This window comes from Parasteatoda tepidariorum, chromosome 1, assembly GCF_982258835.1.
Source record: "Parasteatoda tepidariorum strain Cologne lab strain chromosome 1, Ptep-v5.0, whole genome shotgun sequence".
Classification (NCBI taxonomy): domain Eukaryota; kingdom Metazoa; phylum Arthropoda; class Arachnida; order Araneae; family Theridiidae; genus Parasteatoda; species Parasteatoda tepidariorum.
Window position 1 is genome coordinate 60514557 of NC_141755.1, and position 23927 is coordinate 60538483.

General features: G+C 25.7%; 2 protein-coding genes across 4 annotated transcripts; one reads left to right on the top strand and one right to left on the bottom strand.

The window, feature by feature from the left end:
- Positions 1–56: 56 nt before the first annotated feature.
- Positions 57–15746, bottom strand: Kr-h2 (transmembrane protein 33-containing Krueppel homolog 2). Of its 3 annotated transcripts, none has more exons than XM_043040444.3 (8): positions 15254–15390; positions 13047–13145; positions 12279–12373; positions 11004–11188; positions 8006–8073; positions 6504–6637; positions 6327–6410; positions 57–3691 (listed from the first exon to the last, which is right to left on the bottom strand). In XM_043040444.3, exons 2-8 carry the CDS (start codon positions 13116–13118, stop codon positions 3553–3555), a joined length of 777 nt encoding a protein of 258 aa, XP_042896378.1. In that variant the 5' UTR covers positions 13119–13145; positions 15254–15390; the 3' UTR covers positions 57–3552. The 3 variants fall into 3 exon arrangements, with proteins under 3 accessions (XP_042896378.1, XP_042896377.1, XP_042896376.1); XM_043040443.3 differs by having other exon boundaries at positions 2672–3691; positions 15379–15746; XM_043040442.3 differs by having other exon boundaries at positions 2672–3691; positions 15245–15359.
- LOC107440208 (glycolipid transfer protein) lies at positions 15560–21422 on the top strand. Its single transcript, XM_016053067.5, has 5 exons — positions 15560–16025; positions 18257–18312; positions 18445–18563; positions 19465–19615; positions 21057–21422. Exons 1-5 carry the CDS (start codon positions 15923–15925, stop codon positions 21237–21239), a joined length of 612 nt encoding a protein of 203 aa, XP_015908553.3. The 5' UTR covers positions 15560–15922; the 3' UTR covers positions 21240–21422.
- Positions 21423–23927: the final 2505 nt, after the last annotated feature.

A 23927-nucleotide genomic window follows, 5' to 3' on the forward strand; every position in this document is an offset into this window, starting at 1 on the left:
TCCTGAATTCTGCTACTGCTGTTTTCTTAAAATAAAAATAAAACTTTTTTTTAAAAAAAAAAGGGGGGGGGGGCGGACAACATTTTTACAAAAAGGCTACATTTACCTCTGTTTAAGGAAAGGTGGGGTGGGCAACCCTTTTGAAAAAGCTTAGGGAGAACAGCAATAATTAAATGAATAGTTACATTAGGATCTGAAAAAAGAGTCTTGCCCAGAGATTGATATATGCTAAGGCATGCAGAATTATTAAAAAAAATCTATAGAAATATAAGAGAAAATGGCGTGTGGAGGGAAAGATGCAATCAGAAAATTGAAACCTTAATTAAAAAGAAAGACATGAGATTCATAGAAGCAAAAAGGATACAATGGCTAGAGCATGTAGAAATAAATAAAGAAACAAATATGCTCATTAATTTCACGAGAGAGAAAATTTCTAACAACAAGAAAAGTAGACCAAATGTAAGATGGCCGGACCAATTTAGTGGTTTGGATATAAAAATCAAAAACAGGAGAGAAAGTGCAGTGCAACCATGTGGTTTAGAAATTTAAGACCTGGAGAGGGAAAAAAAAGAAAGTGTTTCCTCAAATTTTTTGTAATTTTAATTTTTCATGAATATTTTCAGCACCTGTCTTTCTGGAAAAATATTCAATTTCAAATAATATTGTTATTTTAACTATAATAGTAATGAAAAAAAGATTAGAATTAAGAAAAATGTTTTGCTATTCGACCAAAATCAAAATTAAATTTTTAAAATGAAAAGCTATCTATCAACAGCATTTTGAATTTCAATACAAATTATTAATTTATAATAAAACTACGTTTTAACATTTAATAAAAAAAAATTATTTTTCTAAATGATCATTTTTCTTTCTTAAACAAGCTTTCTTAACCTATTAAAGCCTAAGATAGAATTTTTCAATAATATTTTTAATATTGATAAGATAAAGAAATCAACAGAAAATTACTACAAAGAATTCTATCTGAAACTTTTGTTTTAATTTAATAAAATAAAAACTTAAAATCTAAAATTATGTGAAATTTAAAAAAAAAAAACAGTTTAATAAATACCTAAATAAACACTTTTCTTATGGGCATTGCCAAAAAAAAAGACCATTTTCAAGAACAGACTTGAAAACAAAGGCTGCAGAATAAACCAAATGCATGATATAAGCTAATAAAATTTAAAAGAAAAGAACATTTAAAAATAATTATTAGCAAGAAAATATTCCTGTGACCTTAAATGAAATGTTATGCTAAAAAAAAAAAAAGACAATAGAACAGCCTAATTTCAAGCAGTTTTTAAAAGCTACAGATTTTCAAACAGGAAAGGGAAGTTTAAGAAACTAGTTTTAAATGTAAAGAAATGTTGGTATTATATACACATATAAAGTTAAAAATGTAATACATATAAATGTTAATCCATAACCGTGGCAGAATTAAGAGATGTTCTTATTAAAAAGCTACATGTATTAATTTTGTATTACGATATATAAGAATAAATTAATGAAAAAATTAATCAAGTTCTGAATACATAGATAAGATACCAATAAATGCATTTGTGAAACTAAAGAAAATATTACAAATGTTAATATTTGCATCTAAAACTTTACTGAGTTTGCTATCTACTTTACTCACAACTTTACAGTGATGGATAATTTTTTTCAAATTATCAATAAATTATCTGGAAAAATTACATCAGCAATTCATTTTGTATGCCTAAGACATAATAATTAAAGATGTTTATCATTTCAAATAACCAAGTAGAAGTTAAATTTCTTTATCAGTTAAAACTATTATTGAAGAGAAAGTGAGCTTATCTTTTCAAAATATGTAAAAGTTACTTTAAAAAAATTTATTCAATATATGATTTTAAAAAAAATCAATAAATATATAGTATTTTTTATCAATGAAATTATCTTTAGAAACATTTTTTTAATTGTTGTTTTAAAATTAGTAAGATAGGAAAAATAAATAAGAAAAATTTAACAAAATATTTTGTGATCGTTCATTGAACCTTAGACCAAATCGAGGAACTATAATAAATCGAGACCTCTGGGGGTACTGATTCAGGAGTTTCCTCGTCTTCTGGATTAGTTCAAAACTACAAGGCTACGGTTTAATATTAGTAGTCATAAACCCAAAATTGTGTCGGCTGTTCAACGACGAATATAAAAATTTATTATTAAAAAAAATTCAAACAAATCGGGAAAAATTGAAAATACAAAATAAATAACATATAGACAGTGACAAATGTGACTGATGCTATAAATACAAACTATATTAAAATTTTAATAAACTTTCTTATTATTATTACAAAATATTTAAAAACTATAATTTCTGATTTTATATCTGAATTAGATAAATAAAAAACTGAGAAATTTGTTTTGTGTAGCAGAGAGATGCTATTAAATGTTAATTTATTTATATTTGTAGTGTTGTCCTGTGTCATGAAATTGTCCATAATATGAACTGTTAGAAAAACTAATAAATTTGAGAATCTTTAAAAAAAAAAAATTCACTGATTTATTAATATATTTACTTATTTACCAAACATTATTTTGCATAATGACAAAATATAACATTTTTGATCATCCACATTTTTGCTTCTTACAAATTAAAAGTTAGCAGACTTTAATTTACAGAATAAATTCAAAATAAGTGCAATATAAATTCACTTCGCAATTCTGTTTATTTATTGATGCTAAGAACAATAAAATAGTACTTATAAATAAAGAACAAAATGGTGTAATCTCACACTAATACACTCTTTCTGACAATGAGTTTTTCTTCTTGACTTCAGTCAACAACAGCACAAATATGAAAAATAAATACTTCTTTGTACACTATATACTATTTTAAAGACTACATAAATCTCATATCTTTGAATTAAACTTTAAAAAATATATAACTTGGTTCATTAAATCATATTCAAAAATCATATTGCAATCAAAATTGTTTTTGAAACAACTTCTTAGGAAAATAATAATTTGCTGTAAAATTACAATTTGAAGAATTATTTAATTTTTTAAAATAACTTCATGATTTGGTCCTAAATATTTGGCTTTAAAACTTAAAATATTTTAACATCTGATATTTAAAAAAAATTATTAAAAAAAAAACAAACTAAAAATAAGTCAGAATAATTATTTTAAAACAGAAAAATCATTAAGAAATATGTTATACATACATATAAACCAGTTAAAATTTGCAGTAAAGGGAGAATATGAAGAAAAAAAACATGTTTTAGTTCTACATATCCAGTTTATTCTAACCATTTCTTTATCATATATGATTATACCTGAAAAAGCTTATTTCAATTATGTTATCAGATAAATGTATAACACTAGTAGAACTATTAAGTGCATACTATTTTTCTAATTAGGCATTCGTACAAATTGTTGTTCAGAGAAGATGACAATTGTTCAGCGGTGTACAATGGAAAAAAAATGACACCTTTAAAATCCATATCAAAGCACATGTATAAAATTTATACACAAAAAAAACATAGTAAAAGACAGTCAACAAGTAAATATCAATTAAAAGTTTTGTTTTTATTGTTGAGGAACGATAGGTGGTGCAAAGTATGAACACACACGTATTATTGTGAGACAAAAATTTCTAATTGAAACATTACGACCTGGCTTGCTGGCAAAATTCTGCAGGAGAATTTTCATTTCATGAAAAACATTTCTGAAAAGGAACATTTAATCATCAATAGATTTAATTATTTTTCAACATGATTGCACATTCAATATAAATTATAACATGCTCTCAGCATCAAGCAATTCAAAAAGAAAATGAGCAGCACTGACATGACAATGATTATTGACAATGATTTTGTAATTCTTTTTGTCCTTCAACATTCGAAAATAAAATATTTCTTTCATCATTGATAATTTAAAAAAAAAAACACTTATCGTAGAATTTTACTGATACATTGAAACTTCTTGAGAACGACCACTCTCCATTCCAAATTAAAATGGTCGTAGATGGAGGTTGGTCGTTTTTAGAGGTTAGCTCCATTGACTTCAAAATTGTTATCAAGGGTTCATGATTTTTGCAAAGGATTTTAATTTTAGTCAGTGTCATTTTCTTGGTGTTGAATTGCCACTTTTGTTAGCGTCATGAAAAAGACGGATCTATGAATAAAATTTAACATCTATAAAAATGATCCCAACTGATATAATTATGTGTAAAAACAAATTTACCAAGCATTTTTTTTGTTTTAAGTTTGCATTTAATTTTATATCATAAACATTAGTTAGCTTTGAAAGAAGAGAAGAGGTTTGTTTTTAGAGGTTAGCTCCATTGACTTCAAAATTGTTATCAAGGGTTCATGATTTTTGCAAAGGATTTTAATTTTAGTCAGTGTCATTTTCTTGGTGTTGAATTGCCACTTTTGTTAGCGTCATGAAAAAGACGGATCTATGAATAAAATTTAACATCTATAAAAATGATCCCAACTGATATAATTATGTGTAAAAACAAATTTACCAAGCATTTTTTTTGTTTTAAGTTTGCATTTAATTTTATATCATAAACATTAGTTAGCTTTGAAAGAAGAGAAGAGGTTTGTTTTTTTGAGATGCTTGTTTTTTTCTAAAATAACTTTTTAACTTCCAACACTAAAAGTAAATCATTGATGGCATCGTCTTTAGTGCAAGACTGCAACATCAGGTTGTATCGTCAAAAAAAGCTTTCTAAATAAGAGCCTCACACAAACAGTTTTGTATACATTTTAATCTACTTATTTATTTTGTCAATAATTTTTGTTTTGATATTTTGTGTTTCCTTATTTAAACTTTTGCACATTTGGTACAGATGTTTGCATGGTCGCTGAGAAAGGTTTTAATGGTCTCTCCTAAAGGTTTTCTTCAACACAAAGTCTATGGGAAAAATTCTGTGTCTCCCTAAAGGGGTCATAAATAGAAGTAGTCGCTACATAGGGGTGATCTTTCCTGGAGGTTTCAATGTACTTTTGAAATACAGTCGAAAATTGCTTAAAACAGGAATGAAGTACCAATCTGGTTAAATTAAAGTCAGTTGAAATCAAAAAAATAAAAGCTACACTAAAAAAATGCTTTAAATAGTAATGCCTTAAATTGATTTTATTTACACTAAAGGGGAAAGTATATGAACTAGTAAGTATAATTTATGACTTTCTGTTTTGTTTGACTCACTTATGGCACTAAACGCATTTTCAAATGTCAAGAAGCAATTTTACCATCTTTAAAACCATTCTAAATCAAAATTTTCTCAATTTTGCAAAAATGTGAACAATTATGTAGAGTTTACATAATTATTACAAAATTCGAATTTTAAAACAACATATAACTTGCTGAAAAATGATCCAATATTTTACAATCTTGAAGCTCTAACTTTTCCACCCTTGCTTTCATACGCATTAATTTACCAGAAAAGAGTCACATGACACCCTTCTTTCTCCACTGAACGAGAGAAATCACATGTCAGGAGGGACTCCGATGTTTGGGACAAAAGAGATAAAAAAATGTAACAGCACATTACACTATCTACTATTTCAGCTTTATGCTTCAAACAGAAAAGTAGCATATGATTATACATATGATATGAGAAAAAAATTTTATCATTGACATAACATAAGAAACCTAAACTTTTTATAGCTGATATTAAAAGGAGAGCTGTGTATTCCGTAGTTGAAGAATTTGGCTCAAAACTTTCTTGAGAGATCACTCCAATTTATACAAAATTAAAATTTTCCTCAAATTTAAAAAAGTATTCATATTATTAAGAATTTGGTAGTTTCAAATCATATATTTTTATTTCTGATGTACAATTAAAATAAAAGATAGTTTATTTAAATATTATATCATAACATATTTATCATTAATCATATTTTGTATTATTATAACCTAACAGATGAAGAAACAATTTTTAAAAAAAATATATTTATACAAAATAAAAATAAAAACATTATACAAAAAGAACTACAAATCAATACTTCACAACACTGACATACATAAACATCTCATGAAAAATAAAACAAAATTTGTTTTGTTTGTCATAAGATGTTTGCAAGAACAAGATAGAACAAACAAACAAAAATTATTAGAAACAGTGTGAATTATATTTAAAAATCAATGACAATACAATAATAATCTAAATATTAACATAAAAATTTGAAAGCTATCACCAATGAATTAATGAAAAGAAAAACAGTACAAAAAATTATTTTCTACTTTTCAAGAAAGCCATCATTTGAAAAAAAGCATAAAATAAAATATGAAATAAGTAACAATATCAACAAAACAACCATCAAATAAATTTAGAATAATAATGAACTTGCCTGCAATATGGATTCCTTCGTGAAGCATATCGGAATGTCAAAAAGCGATAATAAGCAAATGGGGTAAATAGACTTCCTTTGCCACTAATAAAAAAAAAATTAACTAGTTTAATACATTTCATTAAGGGCCAAGACACGACATTAATAATAATTGGTAAAGAGGAAGTTGACAATTACCTAAAGAGCCAAAGTATAGTAAGTGGCATCAAAGTAACTTCAGTAAATGCAACTAATCGAAGAATGTTGCGTTGATGGTTTTCTGCAATTGAAGTCAATGAAGTAGTAGCCCAGGTATTGTAATGGCCAAGTTTCTGTTGAAATAAAAATTTAAGATTGTTTTAATTTTTTTAAAGATGCAAATAATGAAGAATTAGGCACATTAATCAGATAAAATAATTAATATTTGATATTGGATTTCAACCAAGACAGAATATTAGTTTTTTTTCCAGTGAAGACACTCCACTCCCTTAACCCTTTCTTGATGGGAGTTTAAAATGTATGTTTATTTGTTTTGCAAGCGCCTGTCCAGAGACAAGGTTTTTTACTGTTATGAAAAATATATGAGCTGTTCTATAATAATGTACTGTTAAGTAGATAAAAGATATGTACTGTAAATGTTTTTTATTTAAGTACTGTATTTACCTATTTCCTTGCTTAAATAAATTTTTCAAAATTTTTGCTATTTCGAAAAATTGTGTAATTCAATTGAACATTTTAGATTCTTTGACATTACAGTGTTATTAACAGAAAAATTTGACACCTAAAGATCTAACTAGCAATTGAAAACTGGACTGTTAATCTGAATGCACAACCCTCTATTGAAAATTAAACTCTCCCATTTACTATAAACAAAGAACAAAAAAAATTTAAGCACCCTAGAATTACTGAACCAGAGCAGTGATGGAACACACATACAGCTTCGAAAAATTATTAAAATTCTGTATAGCAGTTCTTAAAATTAAACTAATTTAAAAATAATGGTCAAAAACATACAAAATGGTACTATTTAATCATAAATAATGTAAAATACCGACTTACTGATACAATTCACTACAAAATTATGAAGAAAAATTTTTAATTTTTCCGTGCATTTACAAAAGAACTACTTTAAATACTTATAATTTTAAGCGCACTTTTTTCAAATTTTAAAACAGAATTTTTGCATTTAATTTTAAATTGCTCCAAAAATTTTGTTTAACGTAGCTGAATATTTTTAAAGTTATATCAAAAAAATGTTAGACAAAATTTTGTTTATTAAATAAATGTCTATATCCCTATAAATATTTAAGCTTGAGTTGAATTTCATGCAATTGCTGCAAATAGCAATTAAAGTAATCGATACAAGTTACAAGCTTATTGCTGGATTTTCTGGCATAAGAAGTTTAAAAATACTAGCTATTTTTGTAATTCATTGTCGGCTCCTCAAACCTCTGAAAGCTTTAAACTTTATTGCAAAGTACGAAAAATTGCATGAACTAAACAACTCTAAAGTTACAAAATAATCCTCTAAGTATTTCTTGAGAAATTTTAAAAAAAGTCAAAAAGTGAAGGTGTCTCTTCCATTATTATAGGATAGTGTATTTATGAATTTATTTTTAAAACCATAAATTCAGTAAAATATGGCAAAATTATCCTTATTATGATTAACTTAAAATATTATAATGAGGCATTATACTCACATTTAAGATTATGATACTGAAATGTACAGAATGTAAAACAGCAAAGAGAAAGATTGGTAATAAGGATACTAATCAAAAGTTAAGGCTTCAAATCAAAATATATTTTGCATTTTTAAATAAACCTAAAATGATTTAAATAAAAAAAAACATTAAACATATCTAACAAAATTAAAAGCAGTAAGATGTAAAAATCAATTTTAAAAAATAATTTAAAGATAAAAAGTTACATTTTTTAAAATTTAACATCAATATACTTTTTTAATCATTAAAATTTAAAAAATACATACACAATACACAAAATATTTTTAGTACACACATTAATTAACAAAATTATAATTCATTTAGAGAACTAAACTAACCAAACGTATAAAACAATAATTAAAAATAATAAAATTCATAATTCCAAAAATATATAACTTAAAAATTTATTACATTTGGAAATGGACTTTTAATTGAGAGATAGATAATGTGACTTATACAATTCATTATAAAAATGAGGTTAAAAGTACTATTTAGTATTACTATTTAATGCATGGAATATGTATGCAAAATATGTTTTTTTAGCTAATAAATACAAAAAAAATTTCCTTTCAGAATATGCAGTATAAGATTTTCAAGTAAATTTGTGAATATAAGAAACAAGAAGAGTCTTTATATGCATTTAATTAGATAAAAGTATCAAATATATAATTAAAAAAATCTTTTACAAATTAAGTAGGTCTTTATACTATTAACTCTAATCAACGCATCAGATTGATAGTTTGAAAATTGATTACAATTTAAAAAGCTCTTTCTAAAATAATTAAAAAACGTGTACTGAGAAAACTCCAAATTAGTCAATATATTTATAATATAAACTTTTAAATCAATAAATTGTCTGATAGATATTGTTAACTTTTGAAAACTATACAGTGATATTAGATTATTTTTCACCTCTTCCTCCTCAGAGGGAATATAAGGACAAATTTGAAATTTTAACACTCACTAACATAAATTAACTCCAGGAGCTCAGGTTAATGGCAGAATTCAATCAGGAAGTTATTTTTCAGCTAAAACTTTTGTTGAACTTCCAGATTTCCTAGTAGAATTTTACTCTAACAATAAATACTTTAAACAACGAAAATGGATATCTCTGCATCTGTGTTTGAAGAACTTGAAACCATAGAACATCAAAACGAATGTCTCAAATATTAAAAATAATAATCTAGTACCATTAATCAATCTATTTTATAATATACTTACATACTGTATCTCTATAATAACTCATAATTCAAAAGAATTGCAATATATTAAAAAATAAAAAAATGAAGTTCATCCAAGTGTAACAATTTCTATTGTTGCACTTCAAAATTGAAAAATAACTCAATTCATCCAAAATTGTTATGAATAAACTTTGTAGTTTTCTAATGAAAAATATTTGAAACTTTAGCATCTTTGCAATAAATGATTGATCATAGACTTTATAGTTAGACTAACAAAAGTTGAATGTGGCTATGGTCCTGTAAATTCAAAGTAAATAACTTAATATAAAAGATTTTCAAAGTAATAAAATTGAATAATGCTATAATTTAAGCTTAAAACAGAAAAAAAAAATGTTCAAATAAACAAAGAAAAAATATTGAGTTTTTAAGGGTAATTTGAAGATAAGTCACCTGCAAGGCTTTGCACTAAGTGAGCAGATTAATCTGAAATAGTGAGAATCCTAAAAAATGACAGCTCCTATAAAAGTTACACAAAGAAATTCTTGTAAAATAATTTCTAATGATGTCAATAAAAATTATATTTGAACTTCAGAAAGCCTGTAATATTACCTATTATCCCTTTAACCAATTCAATATTACATACTCTCACAGAGGATGTAAAAAGATTTATTTACTGTCTCCATGAGAATCTGATTTATTAATAGGAATTAAAATAAAAGTAGAAGGAAATTTTTTGATTGTGTCCCTCCATTCAAACGCATAATTTACACTTAAAACAGATTTTTTTTTTTAAAAAAAACAAAGAAAAATATTAATAAGCTGACTCTTCTAATTGAGGGTTAATTTAGGGTTTATTATTTTAAAGTAACTAATTCAATTATTTTTAACCCTTCAACAGATCAACCATTTGGCACAACTCAACATGCATTAAAGAGTTTTTTTCTTTATTTATTTTATTAATAAATGAACTAAAACTTGGGGAGATCATATCTTGACCCAGGATCAGTAGCTGCAGCATATTTTACCAATGCCAATGTTAATGACTATGCTTTTTCATTTAAGCTCAGTTCCATTAGAATAGGAATTTTTGAAAATCCGCAGTTCTCCTTTGATTGCGTTATGAAGAACTACTACTTATAAAATAATAACTAAATAAATTTACTCTAACCGTTCAAACATTTTAAAATAAGTAATGAGCCTTTTATCAAAGATACTGACCTAATAAACTGAATCTATCTAAACTTACATAACTATATAATTATTTATGTCATAACACAAATTTGCTTAAAATAGCTTTCAAAACAAAACATTTTATTAATGTATAAATTATAATCGTGCACCAAATTATTTTTAAGCATTAAAAAGAACTTAATACTTAAAAATACACGGATTAAAACTAAATGTAAAACAAAAATAAAATAATAAAGAAAAGATGATATGCTCCAGATGCTAGATCAATAAGTACTATTACTAATTCTGCAAAAACTGGTGCACGATGGATTAAAAAAATTTATATCCCGCATAATAGAAATCCAAATTTTTCAGTTTTTCCAAAATCAATCCATAACTAAGTTATGACATTGCTCCAAATTTCATCAGAACTGACCATTATTATTACTAGTTACATTTCAGTTTCCATTATCAATCTTTAAACAAACAATTTAAATTCAAAAAATTTAAATAGTTATGATCAAAAAAGTAAAAAGAATTAAACCTATTTTAATGACCCAGAAATCTACTGTATTTATACAGTTACTTTAATCATTAGAAAATCATGTAAAACATAAAAAGGATACATGTAATGGGATAGGAAATGATAAACAAAATAGAATAGAGTAAGTAATGGCATGAATCTTCCATAAGCAGTGTAGCTCCAAATTCTCTTGTGAGCTGCACTCGGGGTAGCCTTTGATGAAGACGAAGCGCACTTGTTGCAGCATTACTCATCAAGGCTCTTTGATAAGAAGTATAAGGATTAACTCTGAAAATAAAAAAATATTTTAGTCATGAGTACACAAAAAGATAAACCTACACTAACCAACTGAATTATATCATGTTTCCAAAACAGATAAGTAGATACATAACCATTTTCAAAGTTATTGTGATTTTTTTTTTTTACCTTAGAAGTTGGACTAGCATTTATTTTATATCTAATAAATTTTGTTTTACATTTTAAAATTTAAAAAATTACCTTTAAGCCAATTTTAAAGTAACTGAGGAAAGAAATATTTTAAATAAAATAAATTCACTTGTTTTAACTTTTGTGATTATTTAATTTACATAATCTGCCTACTAAGTTTGATGAAATTTAATATGAACTCTTCCTCTGTGTCTGTTTCTTTTCAGCATTTTTGAAGCCTTTAATTATATTTAAATCCAGTCAATAATCTATTATTAACTTGGTTTTCTTTACAAAATTATTTAAAATAAAATAAAAATGCAATAGAAATGACAATTTTTTTTCCAGAAAATATAATTTTTCTAATATTAATGTATTGAATAAATTATAAAAATGGCATGTATTTAAAAAAAACATTAATACTTCATATTGCATTTTTGAAAACAAAATAATATAACTAAATGCATTAATAAAAACACATGTCTTCCTAATAGCTATTTTTAATGTTAATAGCATTTTTTTTTTCAGTTTTCATTTCAATGAAAACCATAATTCAGTTTATTACACTCATTTTTAGCTTATGTATTTACACCAACAACTAATTCAAATAGCTAGACCAGACTCAGCTCCAGGGCAAAAAGTTAAACTGTCAGACATAAAATGCAATTTAAGATTATTAATGGCAAAACAATGAAAAAATTGCATTTCTCTAATTAAATATTTCCAAAATAAAGTTTTTTATTAGTTAATATGTTTACAATTATATTTTTTATGCTTTATTTATTATGCCAGAATTCCACCGATAAAAGGCTGATCATTTAGGGCTCCATAGTAAAAAAAAATTGGGAACTGCTGTCTTATATATTTTAAGATTTTGAATTTTATGAGAGAGAAACAATTTATTTGACAAAACATTTACATGAATTAGTTAATTAGCTGAACTGATACATACCCAAATATTGGTATCATAGACAATATAGTAAATACCATAGTTCCAATTCGAGTCAACCATAACAATGCATCAACTTTTCTTAGCATCATATAATCCTATTAAAGATGCAAACATTTGTGACATTTATTGAGTTGCATAAAAAGTGCAGACATAAAGAGTATAAAGCTGGACAGAATTATAATTTGACTGTGAGAAATATTTTCTTTTACATTATATATTTTTATCCTTTCTTTTATATTATATTTTTAGGAGAAAATGATCATTTCAAGACAGTTGTTTTCAATTTCAAGATATGATAATGCTACCTAATAAGATTTACTCATTTTTTAAATTCATTTTTGCAATGCATTAGCATTTTATTAAACATAGATATATTTTTTTCTTCATATAATGAACTATTTAAGCTAAGTGCCTTCCTCTTAAATATTTATTTATAAAAAAAATTTATAATTTTAATAAAATTTAAAGAAATATTAAAATATTTAATTTATAAATTAATTAATTTATAATTTATTTAACTTATATGTTTAACGTAAGAAAAAAAGATATTAATTTACGTCAGGTCTTGTTTCAAGATTCTTTAAACTTGTCTCAAACGCAAATTCTACAATAAAACTGAAAATATAAGTTTAAAAAATACATAAGTATTAAAAAGAGTTTCTTTATCAAAATCTTTGTATAGTATTAAAATTTAGAAATTTTTTTAAAGAGCTTTGAAAAACTAAACGAAACAAAATTTAAAATAAATTGAAAATCACTCAAACTTACCATAGCTGCTTGAAAGCCATGAGATTGGGATTCTGGGGGTGCCTGAGTTCTTTCTTCACCATTAGTACTCATTGCACTAGTCAAAAAATGTAATTATATCTGAAAGCAGGGATAAGATTGTTATATAGACAATATCATAATACTTTTAAATAAAACCATTTTTCTAGTGCTCTCCTTAAGTGTTTTTATAAGAGCTACCCATGCTATCTGGCCTTTGATCCCTATAAATGCACCCTCTTTGTGGAAATGAGCGGCCATCTCTTAAAAACACTGTCTTTTTACTCATATTCCATTTTAAAAAAATAAATAACTCACTTTTAAATAATAATTACACACTGGTAAAATTATGAGTATTATAGGTTTAATCCTGACTACAATTACAAATATTTACTTTGTTTGGATTGTTCTCAACTGGTTTAATTTTTATAAGTTCTTTTTTTTTTTCAGGGGTTAATGAATTTAAGTGATTTTAAAATTACATTTTTAAAAAATGATTTTTTTTTTTAAATGCACCCTTATATGTTCTTTCCTTAAAAATTTTCAGTTTATATTATAGAAAAAAGCTTTCAAATTGTGCATCAATTAATAATTTTTTTTTAGTTTCCCTCCCCCCCTTTTTTTCTTGAAAAAAAAGTGTATGCTCAGAGATTGTCTTTTAGTATGCCTTTAATTATTTTTTATTAACTACACATTTTTCTTTTATTTTCAGATACATAATATAGTATAAAAGGGTAACTTAAAAATTGCTGAGGATCAAATTCATTTATTAGATAATAATACACAATTCGATAAATTTTTGTTGTGTTAAATGAATTTTAAAAATTGAAAGTGCCCTTTTCAGTGAGGAATCGCTATGCCATTTCTTTTACGTCTTCTGCTTTTGAAAAAAATACTTCATTCAACAGCATATTCCTTAAATCAAATTTAGAGATTACAAGAAATCTACATTTTCTAGACAAAAGTATCCAGAAACCTACCTAAAAAAATTTTTATCTACATTATGGCCTAGATTTCTTACTCTTTTTGGTTGGGAACTTTATGAACTTTAAGATCCATATGGACAATCTTCACAATGCTGTTCTTCCTACTTTATGGCAATATTTTCTGGGATTTCCATTTCTTTTCCATAAGGATATTTTCTACATTTATGCATCAAGACTTGTATAACCATGATTGGATGAGATGGACATTTAAAAACTAGACTGGATTTCTCAGAATCCTGATCTGAATTCCAGAGCTCCTTTAGTGCAATTATGGTGCTGATTACAAAGCCAGCCAAATCAACCATCTTTCCTGCCAGCACAAACTTCATATGTGATGGACGTTTGTAAGAATATTCCTATGACCACTTATTAAAATCAGTTGGATAAACCCCCTAGATGTTTGCAAGCTGTTACCGATAAAATCTATGCCCCAGGACTTTATGAACTGAACAACTGAGTATCCAGATACTCTAGGCTAGATATCATAAATACACTACTAATATGTATTGTATAATGTCCATTAGATTTTAAATGCCAATTCAGATTTTAGATGCCAAATAGATTTTAAACATGAAAATAGTTTTTAAAAAAAAACAAGTAGATGTATGCTCAGGGGGTTGCTACGAGTTATTCCCTTTCAGTGATGTCTTTCTTAGTTTCTCTTGGGCCGCTGTCTGGAAACTGCCAAGACTCGTCAATTATTCTGCCACCAATCACCATAGGAAACCTACTCGTTGACGTGAAAGATCACGATACGAAAATATCCCCTTTTCTTCAACTGAGAAATTAAAAATAAAAACAGTTACATTTAGTTTTTTTCATTAGCGACTTCATCACCTGCGCCGGTGAAATGAATAGGCACCTTGAGTTTTAATATTCATTTGTTTAACTCTTAAAAAAATATCAATATATGCGTTGTACAAAATTGCAAGTTGCTTGATCAAGATAGGAAAGTGGAATAAAAACGTAGTTTAGTTATTTCAATAAATGTGAATGAAAAAATAATAGGGACAACATAGAGTAAAATATTTTAAGATCGATAAAATTAAAAATGTAACAAAGCATCCGTTATTGAATTACAATAGCTACATTAATCTGAATTATTCATAATAGAATCAGTAATAAGAACACATATACCACAAAAACCTAATTAATCATCTGAAATAAAATAAAGTGAAATAATAATATACAACATTCAGGGAATTACATAATTACTAAACGTACAATAAAACAAATCTTTCGTGAAAAAGATTTATGAAACTAGCTTTTATTACGAGAACAAAATTGTGGTGAAAAATTGTGCTGTAGTAATAAATAAATAAAGAGAGATAAAAAAAATAAGTAAATACCGATGAGAAACTGCTTCGTATATCAACTCGTATAAAGGTATCCTACGCAAGGAGTTTTTTCAGTTTATACTAATGCCTTGCTTTGTACAATTTTTTGCTAATTTTTCGAACTACCATGGTTTTAATCGATTTAAAAGTCTTTTATTTTTGAACGAAAGGTTATCAACCGGTGATGAAAATTATTTTCTAATTTTTGATCGACATCGACTTTTATTACCATCCTCAAATTTTTTTTGAAGCATATGATAATTTTACTCAAGTGTATAAACTTTGTCTCAGTTTCTTATCTTATTTTATTTAAAAGTTTTTCATATTTAATATAAATCACAGTTTCGAATCTAGACTTATTAAAAAAAGTTTTATTCCTTTTTTTGATAAGAAACATTAATAACTTAAATAAAACAACTAAACAATTACAAAGTGTATAATAAAAAATTTTTTAAAAAAATTATGGTTAATCGCTATCGTTCAAAAATAAGCACATGTACATTGTCTGCTTCTTTGTTTATCAATACAAAATAATTAGTTCTGCTATCGGCGAACGATGTTTTTTACTAATGTAAGTCATTTCCCTAAAATTAATGATGACGAAAAAATTCCTTTAGTTCCATTTCTCGAAGCATCAAAAGGAATTGTACAATTTGTTGGTAAATAAAGCTTTTTCTTTGTTTAATAATCTTGTAAATCCAGAGAAAAGAAACATTATTTTTCAATTTAATATATTTGTGTTGTATTTTAACTAGTGATTACTAGTAACTTGAACTATAAGTTTAGGTTCATTTAATAGAGTTCTTAAAAGAATCATATTGATTCTTAAATAAAAAAAACCTTTACTGATGTTTTATCATAAGAGAAGAAACAGTGAAAATTAAAATATGTGTACAAAATTGTATGTATTTTGCTTTCCTTGCTCTATCGGCTAAACAAAATACGAAATCTGATGATTATATTATTTATTTATATACCGTAAGAATTATATCCAAATGGAGAGCAAAAAATTACTCGCATGAAAAAGAGTATTGGTCTAGCAAAGCCTCTGTTTTACAGGGAGGTGCGAAACAAAAGGGCAAGAAAAGGATTAAAATAAATTTCAACTGAACTAGAATTAAAGAGAATTAGATAAGGGTCCCAATATTTTGGATTCCCATCTAACATTAATAAAGATTTTGTTCATTGTGTTGATAGCAGGAGTGTTGCCATAAATTTGTTATACAGAGATCACTGAATTCAAGATCTATATTATGTACCTCTTAAAATATATATGGAAGTAGATACAGCAAAAAGAAGATTAGTTTTCTTTAACCTTTCAAAATGAAATTAACATTGAATTTATTGATTCATAATTTATTAATTCATAGTCGTCTGATTATCAAAATAAATTTTTGTGATGAAATAACATTTAGAGCTGTTTGCCATCAAATATGAGCTGGATCTATATCATGCTTTGCATAATTGCTATCTTAGTTATGTATTAGTTTTTGAAGTCAAATAATTCTTATCTGAACAAAAAAATTATATTTAGTAATCTCTTATTAATCCTCCCAACATTCTTAAATTGTAACTAATGTTGAAAACAGTGTCTATTGCATAGTTACTTTTTAAATAATGTTACAATAGATCCTATTTTATTTATTCAAGTATGGATCCCATTTTATTTCATATGATCACAATAAACTGAGTTCAAGATATATAAATTTAAAATATTTATAGAAGGAAATGCAACAATAGAAAATTAGTCTCTTTTGAACTTTCAAATGAGAATTTATTAATAATATCTGATTATCAAAATAAACTATAGTGATTAAATAACATTTAGAGCTGTTCACCTTGAGATATGAGCTTCATCTATGCCATTATTTGCATTATTGTTGTTTAAGTCATGTATTAGTATCTGAAGTCTAATAATTCTTTACTGAAAAAAAAAAAAATATCTAGATTCAGTAGTTTCTCATTAGTGAGGCTCCATTTTATCTAGATCTCTGGTTCACGAGGACAATTTTATGCCTCCCTACATTTTTTTAATTGTATTTAATATTAAAAACAATATCTATTGCATAGTTACTCATCGGGTAATGTTAATAAGATTACCTTGTATTTTCAAATATTTCTTCCAGGAAAGAAAAAAATTATTTTTTTGTTAAGTTTCCTTAATCAATTTGTGACACACAACTGTTCTGTTTTGATTTTTACCTGGAATAGTAATATGAATACATGTAAAAAAGTTAAGCAAAAATCAATTAATTTACTAAACTAAACTCAGTGGCGCGGCAGCCAATAGAGGGCCAAGGCCTACTGATAATTTACTAATAGTTCATTATTTAAATTTTATAACAAACTAGTAATAGTGTAAGTCAAATTCAAATGTTATTAGCTTTTCTAAACAAAGTGAATGTTCAGAAAAAACTGAGAGCACATTTGCTTTTAATCTACTTCTGGGACCCAATTCTATCATAGGAGCCCCTTAAACTGTTGAAGTTATAAAACAATTTAAGATGCAAACAAAATAAATAATGGACCTCATTCATGAATTTACTAAAAAAATTCTATCATGAAATTTTTTTCATGAATTCTTCCTCTAAATATGAAGAGAGTGCAGACTGTACAGATGCTGGTTCAATAGTAAAATGATAGTCATTGATTTAAAATTTACTCCTATGGAAAAATACAAGTATCATACAACTATAAGGCTAATTTTGTGGTGTAATTTTGTTTTCTTTTAAAAAACAACAACAACAAATTATTCTTTTGAAAGGATTATTTGTCTAAAATTTTTATTTCTACCCGATTAAAATATGTATTATGTAATGTTGCAATTGAATATCATTTTATATTAAATAATTTAAATTAAATTGTGATTATTTTTTATTTTAAATTTTAGAAATTTTAGGAACTGTATTTACACCAGTTAAGCAGGATATTAGTGGAAACATAGAGGTAATAATTGTACATAAATTTTATTAGTTTTATTATTTTTTTCATTTCTGTATAGTCCATTAACATTTCATATTTTTTTAAAATTATTTTTCAAACATTTTCAGTTTTTCTTTACGCATTTTTTTCTTGCAGAAATTGAATAAGATTCATCAATCTGATAAAACAAAATTTGAAACCATAAATGATGTTATTGCATATGAACTTGAAGAAACAAACAAAGTTGGTATTGATGCTTTGTTATGGCTGAAAAGGTATATTTTTAAATTAAGCAGGTGACTTTTTTTTCTTCTCATTATTAAAATTTTGTTAGGAATAAAATGAAGTTAGTGCCAACCAACAAAACTTAGGTTAACAAACTGTTTAGAAAAAAAAATATTTTTAATATAAATATTGCTTTAGTTAAACTTTTATTTGATTGCATAATTCTCTGTAGAAATCTTTAAGATAATATTATAAATTAATGAGCTATAATCAAATATAAAAAATTGGCATTACAAAAACGAATCTTTTATTTTCTTCTAACTAAACTATTGGTGGTGTCTCCTATTGTGTGACTTAGTGTTCTTCTTTTTAGCCAAGTTTAGCAATATAGTATTATGCAATTATTTTGTGTGGCTTGTCCTTATTTAATCTCATACATAAACCAACAAATTTTTTTATGAAAATAAAGGGGGGAATATTTATTTTGAAAATAAAAAAATAAATTAGTACAAATCATGTTCATGTTTGACCTATATTCATTAAAGTCAAATATTTAAAAAGAGATTGCTTTACTATTTTGCAATATATGTTTGCTAAAGACACTCTTTATGAGAAGCTACAATATATATGTGTGTGCGTGTAAAAAATATAGAGAAAACATGGGAAATAATATAATAATAAATAATGATAGGTGAAGAATAAATATTTTTTACTTAAAAGACAAAGAAAAAAAATTTAGGTTTTTTTTTCCTTTCAAATACAAATAAAAAAGTTTTTTTAATATTTTTAAAAATGTTTTATTTCAATAATTTTTCTTTTTCTCTTTTAATAATCTTCCTTATATTATTTTCTATGTTTTATATTTTTAACTTATTTTATGAGTTCTATATACCTGCAGCTTATGCACAGTAAATAAAACTTATTATTTTTCTTAATTTTCTTCGTTTCTAGAGCTTTAGAATATGTTCAAATTCTCATTACCTGCCTTATTGACGATACCAAAGATGGATCCTGTGCAGAAGATCTTACGCCTTTTTTTAATAAAGCATATGAAGAAAAATTGAAGCCTTATCATGGATGGTTCGTTCAAAAACTATTTGGGGTTAGTTTACAGTTTTAAAATTAAAAATTTTGAACCACAACAATAAAATTTAAAAAATTATTCTCTCTAACTGAAAAAAAAAATTTAAATATATAAGTAGAACATGTTTTTTTTAATTATTTTTACTAATTGTTTTCAATATCTTTTTGATCAAAGAACCATATTTCCAACTTGTTCAAAGTTTTTCTTTTTTACTGATGGCTTTAGATATGTTTTGCATTCGTCAATTTCACATGTGGGGGAAAAACAAACATTAAAATTTGTTAGATAGCTTTAGATTTTCATGGATATTAATCAGACTATTATTATATTTTTACAATTGGAAAAGATATATGTCAGGCATAGAGAAGTCATTAAAAATTTTTCATTTGATTTAAATATTGATCATTTGGATGTTTCATCACATATGGAAATTCAAAATGGAATTAATCCATTTTCTCTGTACATTATTTGCAAAATATTTTGTTAGGTCTTTTGAACTAAAGAGTTAACTTAGAACAATGAAACCAAAAACAAGTTGATCGAATAATTTAGAAGTTATGAAAGTTTTTGTGTTAAAGTGTACAAATTTTGACTTCACTTATTTATGTGTTGAGTATTGCTGCATAGATGTGTTGTTTCCTTAGCTCTTTTTACACTGAATCGAACGAGACCTCGCCGAAGTCGATAGAATTAAAAAATAGTTTAGTTGTCATAAGAGTTTTATGTATTAAAATTACCATTTTTGACTTTAACTTGCACACATGAATCTTTTATAACTTAGAAACTATTCATTTTATCATCTTTATAATTATAAATATATAAAAGAAACAGTGCATCACTTAATATAGCACTGTCAGGTAACAAAATACACACAAATCCTTACAAAAAATTTTAATTCTAAGATATTTATTTGATTAACTTTGTTTTAAACACATTCTATTTACCACAAAAAATACTTAAGATCCATTACATTCTCCTTATTGCAATGTTAAATATGTAAATAAGTATAAGTACAAAATTGTTTTCTTGATAAAGACTTTTGTACTATGAATTCTATCAACTTTGAAGCCTCATTTAATTTAGCATAAAAAAATACACAGAAAACAATAACTCCCTTGCCTAAGTAGCAATGTCAGATGCATAAATAGGTTTAGGTCAAAAATTTTCATGTTTTAATAAAAAACCTTAACTTCTAAATTATTAGTCATATTTACTATTAATTTATCCCATTAAATTAAAACCATATCGTCTCAACTATCCTCTCTCCAGCCACGCGTTCTGATGCCCATAGCTTTTTTTTTATTATTCTTCGAAGCATATGAAAAAGAATGAAACCACTTACAGCACTTAATCACGAAATTGTAAAGCTTAAGTTGATTAAATTTCTTCTTATTAGCTTATGTTATCTCATTAAAATTTTACTTTGCAATAAATTAAGTTTTTTCTTTCTTTATAATAGCTCATAGTTTATGCCGCCCCTGGAAGAAAGTCATTATTACTTCTGCTGAACGACAATAAAGAAATTTCTGATGAAGAAATAATGAAAGAAGCTGAAAGTTATGTCAATCAACTGAGTCATAATATTGAAATAATCAACAGGCTTTATACAACTCACAATCTACATTCAAATGAAAAAGTTTGATTCTCAAATCACTATTGTTGTTAATTATAGTAATTTGTACATATATGTTTCTAAATATTAAGAAACATTTACTTTGTATTATTTTTCATACTCTTCATATATATAATATGAAGTTAACTTTGCTCACTGCACAATCGCTTTTATGATTGAATGATAAGAAATAAATCAATTTTATTTATTAGAGCTTTTAAACTCTTGTTCTTAATAAAAATAAAATGAAGAAGTTTGAAATAAAAGGTGTTGAAATTGGATAATTTAGATTTTAATTTTATAGATTGAGCCTTTGATAAGATTATTGTGACAGATTTGACAAGATTTCTTTGGTTTCACTTAGGTATTAAATAAAATACAGATAGAAATATGAAAATTTCTGAAAATATTGCTTGATCTGACTTCATATATATGGGTTTTCTGCAGATAGTCATTTTAAAGGGTCTTCTTTAAAAAATTTAAAGATTAATTTATGTTATTTTTAACAGTATGAGTATTGCAAGAAAATGGTCAAAGAAATTAAACTGACATTACTTACAAGATCAAAAGTTAGTTTTAAAGTAACAAAAAGAAGTAGTCACTTGATAGAGAGAGATCCATAATTGGTGATTTATCAAAAATGAGCTTTGCTATTAAGTCAAACCATGCTAATAATACTGATCATATATTTTAGTAAATTTGGGTGAAAGAAGAAAACTCCATAAGAAATTAAATTATAGCAAACATATAATGGAATAAATTATGTTTAAGTGCAAGCCGTTTGAGGAAAAGATTCTAAAAGTAGAATGTGACTTGTACCTCTAGTGTACAAGCTCACCTACATAGAAAAATAAATTAGCTATATTTATGGAGTGAAGAACTGAGAATTTAATGTGAATATAAAATTAAGAAATAATGAAATTAAAAATCTAGGAATATATCAGCCTTATTATGTTATTTCTCGTTTTTAATTTAAGGGATATTTCTTTTATTAAGACTTAAAGAAATACTGTATTTTTTGTGCCATCAAATTTTTCAAATCCCCACAAACGAAAAACTTAACTTTTACACTAATAAAAAACACTGATCATGAAATATTCTTCCATTGTAAGTAACATGGTGGATCTTAATACTTTCTAATCTATATCTTCCCTCAAAAATGTTTTATGCAACAATTTTTGTCAATTCTCTATTCTATGCAATTTCTTGCATAAAAATGCTTTGTTTTATACACTATTATTCTCAAAAAAAAAAAAAAAAACGGAATTAAACCTTTGATATTAGATTTAATTTGATGTTATTGATAGAGTATGCAATTCAGAACTAGTGACAATGCCTCTAGAAAAGATAAACTGTTAATAATGACATTTCATTTTTACCATTTTTTCTGTGAATATTTTTATTCTCGATTTTAATATGTATATTTGCTCACATTTATTTGAATTAAGTGGCCTATTTAAGACCAAATGCAAATTTTTATTCGCAGATTTTTTTTGATTACAAGTAGAAATTTTCACTACCAGTTTATTTATTTTTTCTGGAAAGTAGAAGACTTGTATTTATTATTCCTTATATTTGGTATAATATAAAATCAATCCTGAGTAACGCATTCCTGTATCTTGTGAAGAAACCACATTTATCTGTCTATACTCCACTCATTTAATTCTTTCTTCCCTACACACTACTTTTTTTCTGGAGAGTACTCCAGATTCCCATTAATTCATTACTCATAGTCAGTATCGTACTCAGTACAAAGTGATTATAAAATAACATTGCCAACATCTGACTCTCTGTAGAGCATAACTTTTGAGTGAACAGAATAAAATTTTAATCTAAGTGCTAAAAAATGTCAAAAAGCAACTTCTTAGTTTTCACAATTACAGTTACGGTGATAAAATTTTCAAATGGAAACACCCATTTTATGGATCGTAACGTAATCCTTGCAGTAAAAAACCCAAATATAGTGTTAAAACATACAACAAGAAATTGTGGCTCTAGAGTTTTGCCAAAGGTCAAAATTTTTCATGACTACTAATGTGAACAGAGAAAAATAAAAATTGAGAAAAAATTAAAAAGAAAGCATTTTTTGTTCTAAAAACTATTTGACATATCCATCATTTTTTCTCTGTTCTCAAAGACTTTCATCAGACTGTCTTCTTTTAATTAGTGGTCACGAAAAATGGTGACACTTGGCAAAAGCCTTATCTCAAAATTTCTGTGCTAAAAATATTGTCCCAACTACATTTTAGGTTTTAAGTGCAATGATTAAGTTTCAATAAAAAAAAAACTGTGCTGCCATTTTAAAATTTTCTCACTGTAACCACCACAATGAGAGCTACACAATCATTTTTGACATCATTCTTGAACATTTAGATCTTGATACCTACATACAAAATTTTATTCCATTCACTCAAACGGTATGTCAGCTAAGCCGTTTTTAGACATGTGATTGCTGGAAGAAAGAATGGAAAGCATGGTGATGAGCATTTTATTATAAGTTACTGAATCAATAAGTTATTCTTTAAACCTAGTTTGAGTGTGTAAAGACTTGCCTAGAGCTCTATCTTTATTACACATTACCATGTCATTTAATGTTTTAAGTACAAAAACAAAAAATAATGAGTATCAACCTTTGGGACTTGTGAACATGTACACAGAAAGAAAAAAAAGATTTTTTTTTCAACAGTTACTTTTCTTGGAGTAAAACATCTTCAAAGA

What these genes read in the sequence shown, in the direction of transcription:
- Kr-h2 (XM_043040444.3), bottom strand. Translation starts at nt 13,118, where the DNA reads ATGAGTACTAATGGTGAAGAAAGAACTCAGGCACCCCCAGAATCCCAA. An exon ending in TCAGTATCATAATCTTAAAT is followed by an intron (nt 6,638 to 8,005) that starts GTGAGTATAATG and finishes TTATTTCAACAG; the next exon opens with AAACTTGGCCATTACAATAC. An exon ending in CGAAGGAATCCATATTGCAG is followed by an intron (nt 3,692 to 6,326) that starts GCAAGTTCATTA and finishes GTTCCTTTTCAG; the next exon opens with AAATGTTTTTCATGAAATGA.
- LOC107440208 (XM_016053067.5), top strand. Translation starts at nt 15,923, where the DNA reads ATGTTTTTTACTAATGTAAGTCATTTCCCTAAAATTAATGATGACGAA. An exon ending in AGGAATTGTACAATTTGTTG is followed by an intron (nt 16,026 to 18,256) that starts GTAAATAAAGCT and finishes TTTAAATTTTAG; the next exon opens with AAATTTTAGGAACTGTATTT. An exon ending in ATATTAGTGGAAACATAGAG is followed by an intron (nt 18,313 to 18,444) that starts GTAATAATTGTA and finishes TTTTTCTTGCAG; the next exon opens with AAATTGAATAAGATTCATCA.